Raw genomic sequence first — 14598 nt, forward strand, 5'->3', positions numbered from 1 at the left:
CGTGATAGAGTTTTTAACACCTTATCCGAAAAGCAGCAGTTATTTAAAAGCCAGGGGCTAAACTCATTAGGAACAATTATCACCCTGCACTGTCAGTGTGAATATAGATTCCAGAACTCAAGCTGAAGGGAAATAAAGGCGTTGGCGTCTAAAATGGCGGCATGGTGAAACGAACGAACGCAACAAGAAACACAATCGCTTACGGCAAACCATGCTGCAGTGGACCGAGCCGAGGCACGGGTCTTGATGTTCAAGCACATCCTTTTTTAGTGTTTCTTGGTCTTCCTCTTCTTCTTCTTCTTCTTCTTCTCCATTTGTAATGACACGTCCCCACCTAGAAAGATTGGCCAAGGATTGAGGTTTGTCTAATAATTGAAAAAGTGTTCGTTAGAATTGGGGTATACTGATAAAAAATCACTCCTTTAGGGCGGGGCCAGATAAATGAATGGACGAATCCGCTAGCATATAGGTCTTCCAGTAGCCGTGATGAATTCGTGAAGGAGGAAGTAAATTTCTTTGCGTGCTTTGCCAAGGCAGCTAGCACAGAATGAAAGAACTTAAGTGTTTACTCCAAGTCTGAGGCGCTCGAATTGGAGAGTAATTCAACGTTTTTCTGCTTTTTTTTTTTGCTGTGTGAAACGCCGGTATTCAAAGAAACAGTGTTCTAATAATTCGGGTTGATTAGTCGCTCGCTGCTGGTGTCCTCTCACTTTTCTTTTTTGATGCGCAGCCGCCTCGCGGGAATTGACAACAGACAGACGTTATATCTGCCAGGGATATCGGAACGCAAGCGCATGCAGCCAAAAATACAATGTTTCTATAAAAGCGGGAAAACTTGTTAATCAATTTGGCGAAACGAAAGTGCACTCATATCTGTGATTTTTGTTGTACCCTAAGTAATTCAGTTCGTGCAGTTGTTCTGGCTTTTCTAATGCGTCATATCGCGCTTTCTCTGTTGACGAAAGAATAAGAAAGCGGTCATTTGTCTCACATGCTTTTCCCCAAGTCTTACCTGACGCAAAATTCATGGTGCGCATTGTGAACACGGTTCACCTAGAAAGTGAATTAAGGCATTTCGAGCAATGCAACTCGACCCGCTTAGAAGAAGAGGCAGGAACCACTAGCGCGACTTCGAGGAATAATGGTTGGCGGCGGGACACGTCGTCTAGCAAATTGCGCCAATAACCTGAAATTTTTGGCAGTTCGTGTCGTGTACAGTAATCCCTGGTTCAAACGAAATCACTTTATTCGAAATATCGCTTTATTCGAAATTTCTTTTGGTCCGAAGCCAAACGCATGCATTATAGACCGCATTACTCGAAACGGGCGAAGAGCGAAGTGCCGCTTAGAGCGAAGTGCCGAGCGGAGGCGTGGCCGAGCGGCGGCGACTCAGCGGTTACTCATGCTGTAAACATAGCGGGTCAAGGCAAGCTTGTGTTTTCCCGGCGATTTTCTAGAGCCGGTTATGCTTAATTAGCGCCATCCGACTTTACACAAATGGTCAAAATGCGTGGTAGGGTCATTGAATTTTGTTCCTGGGCATTGGTCGCGAAAACCGACACTCGGACCGTATAATTCGCAGCGTTGTCGAGAATGGGACGCCAAAACACTCGTGTTTTGCAAACGTTACGGCCGCAAACCTCTGAAAAAAAAAATTCCGCAGTGATCATGGAAAGCCCCGATTGCGAAACAGGTCAGTTTTCATGATTGTGCTGTGTAGCCGCAATGCGTGGTTAATCGTTTTGCGAGCTAAGCAAACACAACCTCAGACTCAAGCCACGCCGTTTGCGGCGCTTTCCAGCGCGAAACTCTAGGAACCTTCCGTGAAAACCACATGCCCCCTTATAAAAACGGCCACATCCTTCCCCGCCTCATTCGCTCTTCAGTGTACGAGGCATTCGCACGCAAGTCACTGCTCTTGCTTTCTTGTCAACTTCTCGCAGCCTTGCTGCCAGTTTCGACGTCTATGCTCCTCCAATGCTCACCCTGCATCATCCGCTGCGTTCAGTCAGGCGGGAGTTCACGCAGACGAAGAGCCACGTGACGTGCTAACTATGGTACAAACGCGGGAGCACATACGCCTGCTGTAAAATGAAGTTGAATGCGTGGCCGGCGACCACAGCATCATGCAAGGCTTGGTCAAATGGGAACAGGGGTTGCTCGCGCCTGGAAAGAACTTGTTACTGCCTTTTCTTGCGCCAGAATAATGTTTCGCTTCACTGAATACATTATGTTTTGATTCTTCGCAGTTGTGGCGCAATTAAAGGCCACGTTCCTTAGCTTTTCTCGAGGGGTTGCTTATACCGAAATACCGCTTATAGCGAAATTTTTCGCCGTCCCGCTGACTTCGTTATAACGAGGGATTGCTGTATTTTAAACGGGTATAGGCAAATGATTAAACAGTTCTTGTGTTTATTGGCAAAAACGTTTCAATTGAGCGCTGGCACTACTTTTTATGATGAGCAATTCCGGACTTCAACTCGAAGCGATTTGCCATCATGGTTCGTACCAAAATGAGGGCTAATGGGACAACAAAGCATTGCCGAAAGCTTTGACCAATCAATTCTAATCACCTACGCTACTTCACCTAAAGGTCACTAGGTAAAGTACACCAACGCACAACGCGTGGTGGGCGTGTAGCCTTTCATGTACGACGGACGTATAACTTTAAAACTCATGCCGCTATGGGACCGACAATGCAAATAAACTATTGTTCGATATTAACGCTGTACATGACGTTCTCAAAGACCACCAGAAAGACGCATCACGAAGACGTATATTTACACATATTTGCTGAGCGCTGTGAAGCATCGCCATCAAGTGAAGAAAACGCCTCAAATCTACAAGCAAACCACCGCTAGATTGTGGGCACAGCTGATTATTCGGGTAAATTTTGTGCACAGGGGCATGTTCCCAATCTGCTGAAATAGTTAGCTGATCAAATTCCCACTGGACTCTTTTACGTAGAGCCTCACCACCAGCGATTCCTTGTGACCTCTTCGCCTAGCGGTTTGCCCAAAAACTCTCTCTCAGACGGAATACACTTGGCTTCATTTCCCGGAGTACGTGATTCCTCTCTCCTTATCATTTTTGGGTAGCGGAAGCTTCTCTTCGGAGGCTTCGGGCTCAGGCAGCCCTGACCCATTCAGCGACCTGAACACCAGACCCTTATGTGAAGCCTCAGTTCCTGTCCCAACGGTCCGGGCCCGGAAGCCGAGCCAGATGCGCCGCATCTGTTGTGGCCATGGCCGGGCAGCGTATTCCCAAACCATATCCCGTAAGGGCCCAGGCCGACCACGCCCCCTAAGCAGGGGCGCAGCCAAAGCGATTAAAAAAATTGCAATTTTTTAACCTCCTTTCACGCAGCACCGTGATGTCTCTACCTATATGTGCGCGACTTCATGCGAGGTGGATTTTTTCTTTTTTGCCCCTCTTCTCGTTTCGACTGCTTGGCAGGCGGCCGATGGTTTAGCTCCGTGGGCGGGGTTGGCCTGCGGCGCTGCGGAAGCTGACGCACATGTGGTAGAAGCTAACTTTTTGTACCGGAGAACCCCTGATCTCTCCGCGCTCTTCTTGCCCACCTGCAAGTTGACGCTGACCTCCGATCGTGTTCCTAAATAAGCGCTCGACACGGTGCTCGAAGTGCGCGCACGGATGCATGGACGCTTTCACGCGCGTGTGGCAATTATACACGGTCCGGAAAGCAAACACCCTAATTGAAAGCTCAATCTACAGCACACAGAAGGGTATACAATTGAGTTGGGTGCTCTTTCACTATATACACAGCTCAAAACACAATTCGGTGCTGCAGGTAAGGATTACAAGAAAGGCAGCCAATTACCCATGACTACATTTACAAACTGTCCTACTCTTGCGAAATATTACAGCTGCATGAGCTGCTACATTTTGGCACTTTCATAAGCACTATTACATTGAATTTCGTTAACATTAATTCATTGCATTATTCTTTATCAGGAACAGTGCCACCAAGGAAAACAATGACATTTTGTTAACAGCAATGGAAGGTGGGAATCGTTTTTGCAAGGGTGTAACATTGGTAAGAAAGACACCAGCTCAAACGTACACGTTTTACACTGGGTCATGAATTCTGCATAATTTGCACTGCTGGTCATAACAATTTAGGGAAACAATATCGAAAATATATACCAACCAAGGGCTAAGTAATAGTTGGATTGTACAGCAACTGAAGTACTCGAGGAGTTTGATATGTCTTTTGTACAGGGCTATTGACCACAGTCTCTTCACTGAAGCCATCAGGCCGAGTTTGATATCAGTAATCATGCGTGCTACCACTCACGCTGTTGCCAAAGTCGATTAGTTATTTTTAACAATTTGTGCTTCATGCACACAGAGATTTTGCTGCATAAGATACGTTATTTATAAATAGACAGCTCCAGCAGGATCTGAACGGCGCTGATTCCCGCCCTTTAAACGGGAAGGCACACCAAATCGTTATCACTTAATTTGGCTCTGTCCATTATTTGACCGTAATCGCCACCAGCTTTTAACTCTAGGTCCCGCCCCTGCGACTGAACAGGAACATGTTAGTCGGGTCCGTGACGATCCCACAGCACTAGAAGCAATTACCGAGTACGCCCTTGGAAACACTCTACAAATTGGTGCAGCAGCCTGGCCGACTGCCCCGTTCGGTATACAATGTGAACTGTCTGCAGCGTGCACTGTTTTCAGTGTGAACCGCATTGTACACAGTGTGAACTGTGCGTTTTGCTGCCACTAACTGACTTTAATGTGTTCATTTTGCGATTAGGACCCCAGGACTGCAACTGTGTTCATTGTTTGAGTTGTGACCTTCCCCTTTTCTCCTCATCCTTGCTCCCCCAGGGCCCCATGGACTCTAATTTAATGCAGTGTTACACTCACTCAGATACGTATATTCTTTTCGCTGGGACTAATGAGTAGTTGCCCGTGAGCTTGAAGTCACGGTAGTCGCAGCAGAGATAAAACTAAGGAAAAAGTTATGTCCTTGGCGCACTATTTTTGCGATAGTGATCTTGGAGTCCAAATAGCGGCAAAAAACTAACTTATAGAGATCCACTGATGGGTATAGATGAGCAGTTTGTGTCTGTTTCCTGCGACGCATTTTTAGCTACCACATATATATATTTCTGTAATGTCTCGCCTTTTAATTCGCCAGCATTGTGTCACAGCTCGTGCCTCAACTGTAAGCTACACACACGCCAAACAGTATACAAATGTATAAACAAGAAATAGCAGGAAGAAAAATATAAATAGCACAACACAAGTTGCCCGCGGAGCGAAACCATCGGCCGCCCGCAAAGCAGCCGAAACGAGGGGAGGGGAAAAAAACAAAAAATCCACCTCGCATGAAGTCGCGCACATATCGGTAGAGACGTCACGGTGCTGCGTCCAAGGAGATTAAAAAATTGCAATTTTTAAACCGCATTGGCTGCGCCCCTGCTTAGGGGGTGTGGTCGGCCTGGGCCCCTACGGGATATGGTTTGGAAATACGCGGCCGGGCACGAGGACACCTAGACAGAATGCATTACGAAAGAGCCGTCTTTTGTTTAACAAGCAGGATGTCTAAGGCCACTGGGTAGCCTTTATTGAAGCGTTTGGATGAAAATGGCCTTCACGCCTTCATATAGGCGTGCCCTCCAACTAGACTAGTCTTCTAATTTTCGTTACCTTTGAATTTCATAATCCCCTTCACCCCAGACTTCTTCCTTTGTCTTCATTTTTCTACGTCTCTTTCATGCATTACTCCGAATGAACTGCACCGCAGTCAAAACTCATGCAAATTGTTTACAAGCAGTGTTAATAAAGAGCGTGCCTAATGGTTATTTATATCCTAGCATGTGGCTTCTTTGAAACATACACGACCAGCAGCGATTCCCACATGCATTTGTTTATATTTGCATGCAGCTGCTTTTATATTTGCCTCAAGTTTCACCTTTCACAATTTCTGACGTCACCAAGTGTATTGAGGGAAGTGTGCGGAATCGGGATAGCTCTTTTGACGATTTTGAATTTTCTGCGTACTCAGCAACTGTTATCTTGCGGGTAATATACTTATATTACGCGCTAGTAGGTAAGTGGTATCTGAATTTGGTGTATGTGTACATTAAGACATATAATGAAAGCGTGAGCTCGTACGGGAAATACTGATATCAAATGCGAGTGCCTGGATACTTCAACCAAAGGTGAAGAAAAAAAAAAATTCCCCCGCATTTCCCCGAGGGGGAGAATGTGAAAGTGCGAATGCACGGTTGTCGGCCCGCTTGCGGCGCTTGCGCTCGGCCCCCGCAGCCCACCGCCTCGCCGCCTTCTCTTCCATCTCTTCCATCGGGTTTGTAGTATCACGTGTACACCACGCAGTTATCAAGCCGCTATAACGCCGCTGAGTCGCCAACGCACGCCGCTGACGACGTAGTTTGAATGCGTTAAAGATATAATGCGCGTCACTAACACTGATATCAGCGTCGCGTCCGTGGCTTGGTCGGTAGAGCGTCGCGCTGCGGCCGCAAAGTCCTCGGATCGAAACGTGGCGCCGGATGCTGTTTCTTTTTTAAATATAGAGGAGCACTGCGGACGCCGCCGCCGCCGCCGCCGCCGGCGGTGGATGGTTTGGGGTCGCTTATAAAGTGCATTCGCACTTAAAAGATAGTGCTCGGTGACTCCACTGCACCTGAAAATCACACACAAAGAATCCCCAAGACACACATATGCTTTGACCATTTTTAATCGTTTGAGATGAAAAGGAACGGAACTGACAAGCACTGCATATTGCTGCTGTGAACGCTGAAGGGATCAGATGTCACGAGCGTAACTTTTGCGAATATCTGCACTTCTCCTTCATCTAGATAGCTGCCCGCCAGGGACTCATATAAAGAAAAATCAAGTGTCGACAACGTAGTTTCCAACCACACTGACGTGACTACTTGTCCACAGGAAACACGCCTGTGTAGAAGTAGTCACGTCAGTGTAATTGGAAACCCTAAGCTGGGGGCACGCAGGCAGTGCGGCAATCTTAATCCGAAAAACATTTACTTCAAGAATGTTGTCTACGAGCCAACATTTCCAAATAGCCATTCTTTTCAACGGCCGTTCCTGTGTCCTGGAAGTAGCTAGTGCGAGTTGCGTGTATTCACGCCCCCAATGGTAGAGCAGCTCGGTCAGATCTGTTTTCCACGATTTTTTAGCCAAGTTTTGCTGCGTGTTGTAGGCCAACGACACAGCATGGAATGGCGCTGGGCTTGACGCATCGTCCCGCGTATCGAGAACGGTCATACGGGACGGCGACCTGTCTGACGTGGCCTACTGATGTAGCTGGCAAACCAAGAGCTACACACGATTGCGAGGCTAATCTCACGCAAGTCTAGATTAGATCTATGCCTGAGGGACAGCTTTGCACGAGTGTATGACTACACCGTAACATCAATTTTGTTATCCGGCCATGGCCTCATAACTTGCACCGTGCTCTTCGATTGATACCGTGCAAAGCAGAACTCGGGTCCTGGATAGTTAATAACTCCCAGTGTTCTAGAAAAGAGATACTTGTCCGAAAGTATCAAAAAGAAATTGGTGCACTCCAGTTAGGAACCATTAGCGTGGAAAATAGGATACTTTTAAAGTAGATGTGAATAATGTTGCACTTACGATAGGGCACGAGGAGGCCTGGCACCAAAAAAGAAAAGAGGGGCCACCTCATGGAGTCCCTCTGTGCGCTCACTGAGGCCGACGTATAGAGGCCAGGGGAGTTTCGAGAGGACATCCATTGAATAAAGAAGAGTTCTGGGCTCAAAACCTCTGGGCTCGAGAAGAGCTCTGGGCTCGAGAGAAGCTCTGGGCTAGAGAAGAGCTCGAAAAACATTTTGGGGAGCTTCGTTACGGAGCACGGAACAAAGGGTAGATTGCCAAGCAATGTCGTAGAAGATTTTTGCAGCCTTCACAAAGAAGCACACAGCGCGAAAAACCGCCATGGAGGCGAAACACCCTGCAGGCTTGGCTAGAGAAAGTGAGGATGTAGGCAGCACCTTCGCGGTTTATTAAAACGATCTGTTGTCCCTGCGAGCGGTCTGAGATACAATCCCAGCAGGTATGCTAAGAGAGAGAGAGAGAGACAAACATTTATTATACTGGTGAGCAGGAGGATGTAAGTGAAATTGCCAATGCACCAGAAGAAACGAAAGAGGTGATCAACACCCGTATACCAGAAGCTGAGATTTAGGGCACCATCAGGAACCTCTAAAGAAAGAAATCTTCGAGGGCGGATGGCATCATTTCAGAGTTCTATGTGCCCTTTGGCAAGGAATGGACCCCGCTCGTAGCCATGGTTTTCGAAGGGATAAGAAAACAGAAACGCTTACCACGCCCCGGCCATGCAACCTTAATCACCCCGAAAATATCCACCGATTCCGTACCCGATGTCGCTGATTATCGGTCTATCGGCATCCTCACAACTGATTACAAGATCCTCGCCTGAATTGTAGCCGGGCGACTGCAGAGCGCACTGAGCGCTGTGGTTGGTCCGCAGCATGCATGTGGTTTCAAAGGACGGTAAATTCACTCTTACCTACACCGCATGAAACCCACTTGCGAGGCGACAGAATAGGGCCTTTTGCCGCTGCCAGTTGTTCAGCTAGACCTAAGGAAGCATATAATCAGGAAGACTGCAATTTTCTTCTTGATCTCTTTCAACACTGTGGCATTGGAGGCACAATTATCGAGTGGATGTAAAGTTGCAACACGGTCATCTCTACCAGCAGTGTAGTACATGGTGTGGTGCGCAGGAGCATAAGCAACCTTTGGTCAGTTCGCCAATGCTGCCGCATGCCTTTCGTCTTATTCACACTTTACCTGGAGCCACTGTGCCTTATGACCCCTGAGTCTAAGGTCTTAAATGGCCTAATGATGGGAAGTGAAGAGTTCCGCCTACGCCAACAATGTGGCCTTCATATGTACACAAAGATCACAAGTGGACTACGTAATTACACAAGCCAACCAGTACGGCGGCTTTTCGGGAACAGAGCTAAACCTCCTCAAGTCAAAGGGAGCCTCATTGGGTGAATGGGCCTCCACACTCAGCTACCCATTCGAAGAGCCCTGGGAGGAAAATATATTTAGTCACCTAGGTAGCAATCTGAAACAAAGCATTTCAGTTAGAAATCGTTGGAAACACGAGCCCGGCATAAAGAAAGCTGCAACCGAAGGGTTACGGACACGTCGCTCTTTTTACGAGGACCCATGTATGCAATGCAATAGCATTCCCCTCGGTGCTGTACGGAGCCTGCATAACAAGCATTGACGCAGGGTCTATGAAAAAGCTGCCCCTGTGCGGTAATACCCTGGCGTTCCACGTACGATGCGCCGGTCAAATCTTCTTTGGCGCCTGCAAAGTAGTGTTTATGGTCTCAACGTTGAGCTGAAACTGACCGTGCAGCGATTGCTGTACTTTTTCAATCCAAGAGTTTTGTCTCTCTGGGCAGCCTCTCAGGGCCTGGCTATCTGAAATTTGGCTTGCCACCACAGCACCTCTTTGCTTTAGCACACGCGCCACTGGATTCTGCAAAGTGGCGCTAGTCCTACCCCCGTTGGAGCAACATTTCTCTTGGGAATATCTAGTGAAATTAAATCCCAGGAAGCTGTACTGGGACCTCCTGGAAGTGTTTATACCGCCCCTATCTACCGACAACCCCAACGCCTGACCCCGTCTCAAAACATATAAGAAGTCTCCCTGGGCCCACTGGTTCAAAAGACTGTTTCTTTTGCCTTCACACGGAAGCGCTGCACGCGAAGAGATGTTTGGAGGATGGCGGTTTCTTGTTTCATGGTGGCGCAAGTTTCCTTCTTTTCGGAAAACGGGAAGCGGTGGAACACTTCCTAATTAAACGTAACACCGCGACTGTCTTCTGGGACGAGCTACAGACTGCTAGAAAAAATACTCGACGCTAAAACAGAGACTAAGAAGGAACACGCAACACAGAACACAGTACCGATCCCCAGTGCTTTTGTTACTTTTGTTACTACAGACAGCATTCAATGAGCGATGGCGGCTGTCATGGCCGGAATTCCGGCGCCTGAGTGCACCCACAAGGAACAAGGCGGTTCGGGGCTGCGCGCTTGTTCTGGGGCTCCACTCGCTGTGGAGGTCGTGAGTGGATGCAGTGGAGTGCGCACGGAGGCCCAAGCCTGCCTTGCGGCACTTTAAGCCAAGGTTGAATGGGCCATGAGCACGATGGGGGCACCACATGCTGACACGAGAGCTTCGCGACTCACTGCAAAAGGGAAGCCAAGCCCTGCACCACTTCGAAGAAAAGGAAATTCATTGCTGGAAACGGCTGAGACTGGCGGGTTGTCCTACATTTATGTTTTAACAATGAGTTTCGTTACTCATCAGGCGTTGTTCACATCAACGCTGAGTGTGCGCCCAAGTGTGAACAGGCTACTTTCGCAACGCCACAGTGTCCTCTTTGTTCATTTTTTATCAACCGCAGTCTTACGTGTTGCGTATATTTTTGCTTAACGTAAGGCTCACCTGCAGATGGCCTAAGTTATCACGTGACAGTGTGTACGCCCACCGTTGTCAAGGCCTCGCCCGTGCGAGGCAATCAGGTGTACATGTACGTCTGTGTAAATAAATGTTGTTTCAGGGAAAAACTTCTCCACAGGCAGTACGGGAAAAAGAGATGTGGCGATCTTGTTGTTCTGCGGTAATCTCGCATTCTCGAGTTTGCTGCTTCAAACCCCCCTTATCCAAGTGTACCCAACGTTTTTTTTTTTTGTAAACCCAATACTATGCACTTATTTTTCGGCTACTGTTTATTTTGTGCGCCAAATTTTCACCATTTTTTTGTGCACCGACTATGTGCCAGCAATGCCAGGTTTTCGACACAACAAATAAGTAATGTTATCTGATTTTTCTTCTAAAGAACAGATCTACGTTTGTAATCTGTGCTTGTAATATTACCATGTTTTTTTCTCGCTGCTCTTTGTCAAACACAGCAACAGTTGACTATGTCACTCCAGAACTACTTTTCGTTTTCCGAAGAAACTTCCAATAAAACTTTGTAGCGTTTGTATAAATTCTGGAAAGTGTTACATCGTGCACATCCATGCTAGACAGATCGCCTTGTTCTCATGTTCTTTGGAGGTGACCGGATGGGGTTGCTGAATCTCGATGGTTTAAATCCCTAATAGCGGAGTTATGGCGCCTGTCAAACGGAGTCCTTTCTATTGTGAGTGCTGTGTGTATTTCATGCTTATTTGGACAGATATGGTGAGGGAAAACGAGCTGTTGTCAGCCTGCGACGCTGGGAATGCAACGAGTCCGCGCTGATTTGACGGCCCGGTCCAGCCGGAGTTTGCCGCCTCCCACAGGTTGGGCATTGAGCTGGAGAGCTGTTTTAGTTTGTGTGAAAGGGTGTTGACCAGCTCCTGTGTTGTCAGGTGGACGTTGGAAGTGTGAACGTAGTGAATATTGTTCAAGCATGTGAATATTTGAAGCGTGCCAATTATTACTCATTGGTCCTTAGGTTTTCCGAATTTATATTATTGCAGCGCTGCCGTATGAGTGATCCCGCTGTATGTGTTCATATATAAAGACACTCCATTGGTGCCAGTGTCCCAAGAAAAGGGCGGGGCCATAACATCGAGGCTTGCCGATGTTGACGCACTGGATGAAAATTTTTAAATAGCCGCTCATGTACGGTTTGCAGGACGAGCACACTGCTCTGGCATGAAGTCATGAAGATGAGTACGCGCAGGGTAGCCATTGTAGAAATTATGCTTAATCGAAGGCTTGTAAACGGCACCATGGAAGGCTGGTGTCATATACACATTATATTTCTACGAGTAGGCATCAACGGCAGAGGTAAGCGGCCCTTTGCTCTACATATTTACTGCGGAATCTGTGCACTTTTCTCCGTTATCCCGGCGCAGTAAATTGTGTGATCAGTTGACTTCACTAACGCAGTTAATGTCAATGGGGGCGAGCACGTGTCAAGGCATCAATCAGTAGCGCTTTCTACTTTGCCATCTATGACTATTCTGAATAAAAATTGAAATCAGAAGGACAAAATAGATTTATTATTTGTACAAAGTATATTTCTCAGAGTGCACGACAATAGAAATTCTGTGATATAGCTGCAATTTTGTGTTCTGAGAAAATGCTTCGTGACATATTTCATCAACACTGCCTCCGCTCGCCTCAGCCCCGGATGCGGGGAGAAATCAAAGCTGGGCCGTCCAGCAGGTCTCGGCGGCTCTTGATAGACAAAGGCCGAGCAAAACCGCCAGGACGTTGCCCCCAAGGGCGACCGGACGCGGGAGTAGCACGCGCCGTAGTCGAGTAAAGACCACTCGCTGAGAAGACGTAAGGGCCCGCGTCGCGGCGCCATTTAATGGTGGTGTCACTCTGCAGGCGACTAAATAAAGTTGCTTCTATTTATCTATCTATCGTGACATAATACTACGTTATTGATGGCGTCAGAAGCATACAATGCTACGACGGGCCTGCCAAAGCCGCAGTGGACTTGTACGGCAGTGCCTGGCACATAGCGACAAAGCCAAGTAGCAAGTATTTAGCTTGTAAACAACAGTGAAATAAAAATTCAAAAAGATGACAGGATTCCCATCAGACACGACAGTTTGTAAGAGCCTTTCTGATAGCTTACTTCGTCTTGACGTCTCGTATGCATTGGGAAGTGAATTAAACATTGCAGGGACTTAATAGCGACGGAGTGTGCGACCCTATCCCGTACAACAGCGGCGTGTTAAGTACGGATTCTTTGGTCGCAGGCAACAAGCAGGCACATAGAGAATGTACTGCAACAGTTTCTAACGGCATATCATATGCAAAAATCTTCAGAATACCTCGAAGGACGGGATGAACCCGGTCTTCGAAATGTTGTGTGCTATGACCATATAAATATATAAATATATATACAGTCGAGTCCACTTATAACAATATTGAGGTGCCATGAAAATATCATTGTTATAACCGATTATTGTTATAAGCGGGTTATGCCGAAAATAACAAAGAAAACGTCTGCCATCGTTGTGCGCGCAACGAATATCCGCGCGTGCGGGGACAGTAGGATCCAGGCGACAGTGACCACAGAACAGGAACAGTGACAACAGGCAAGGAAAACGACGCTGGTAAGCACCAGACTCGGAACACGTGCAAACGGCGGAGCTGGAGACGTGGCCAAATTAGCGAAGAATAGGGGAGGTCGGCACAGTGCACACAGCGCTGCTGCTGCGGCGGCTTAGGCGCCCCGGTGCTTTTTCTACAGGCGGCGCACCCTCATAATGGACTGCCCCACTGCCCGTGGAGGCGCCCATCCGGTCCTCCTCCTCCTCCGCGTCGCCGCGGCAGGCGAAAGCAGCGGTGGCATGCGAGCCTCTTCGGCGCGCACTCGCCGCGTTCGAGGGCAAGTGCGCTATCGCCTGGCCGCCGCGCGTATGCTCTCATGCCCTTTTGCGTAATAGGCGGGGTTGGGATGGCATTGTCGCAGCGTTTTTGCATTTTTGTTTCGTTCAGGGTTGGTTCCAGTTCCCACATTTAATTGTTATAACCGATATTGCATAATGACAGCATTGTTATAAGCGGTTTATTTTGCCATAGAATACAATGAAAAGCTGACGGTGCCGCGGCTGTCCATTGTTATATCCGATATATTGTTAAAACCGTTATTGTTATAAGTGGACTCGACAGTATATATATATATATATATATATATATATATATATATACATATATATATATATATATATATCTTTCACCGGATTTGACTGTCGCAAAGGGCATATACTACAAGCTATCGGACAGACAATGTCATGTACAAATTGATGTTATACAAATCACAAGATACTGCGCGAATTTTGAGCAAATATGAGCGAAATGGGCAATCCAAGATAAATCCGAAAAAAATACCAAGTATTTATTTGAATGAGCGTATTGCGACGTGACGTGTGCAAATATGATGGGTATCATAAAAGTACTTGCTTCACAGGATTGTGGAAAGAGAATACTTGAGTTTTCGACGCATTGATATTGACTAAATTTTTCTGAAACTAGTCCGTCAGTTTTGTTGTTGCCATTTGTAACGAGTAGAAATCTTCAGTGTGACTTTCAGAGTGCGAAACATGAACAGTGTCGTAATAATACTGATATAGTTTATGTTCACAACATGAAATAAATTGTTTAAATATAAGTTTAATAGTAATGGACTTAAAATTGAACCTTGGGGTACGCCAGTTTTAATTTAAGTTGAACTGCTACGAGGTTTCGCAATAGACACATCTTGGTGCCTGTGAAATAATAAAATTTTCAGTAGCAGCAAGACCGCGCCCCTAAATCCTAGCAATGAATGCTTCGTTAACAATATACTATGACAGACTCCGTCAAATGCTTTGCGGACGTGGAGGACCAGTGCTCAAGTGTATCTGAAAATCTCCGAGCAGCAAATGTGTGCCCCGATTCGGCACAAAACCATACTGTCTAGTAGATAAAACGTTACGCTTGTTTTAAAAGCTGCTCATTGTATTGTGCATATGGTTTTCCAGTATCTACTCTATGCATGACAGTATTAAACT

At 46.9% G+C, this 14598-nt stretch overlaps 1 protein-coding gene across 1 annotated transcript in view; it reads right to left on the reverse strand.

Annotated features, from left to right (window-relative positions):
- Positions 1-14598, reverse strand: part of LOC144145259 (uncharacterized) — a 62031-nt gene that overhangs the window by 30768 nt on the left and 16665 nt on the right. The window contains exon 2 of the mRNA XM_077676803.1: positions 204-334. Within this exon, the coding sequence (XP_077532929.1) occupies positions 204-260 (57 nt within the window). The 5' untranslated portion in view covers positions 261-334. The remainder of the gene's footprint in view (positions 1-203; positions 335-14598) is intronic.

Source organism: Haemaphysalis longicornis, unplaced genomic scaffold (assembly GCF_048455015.1).
Source record: "Haemaphysalis longicornis isolate Haplotype H1 unplaced genomic scaffold, Haemaphysalis longicornis Haplotype H1 scaffold_7, whole genome shotgun sequence".
Taxonomy (NCBI): domain Eukaryota; kingdom Metazoa; phylum Arthropoda; class Arachnida; order Ixodida; family Ixodidae; genus Haemaphysalis; species Haemaphysalis longicornis.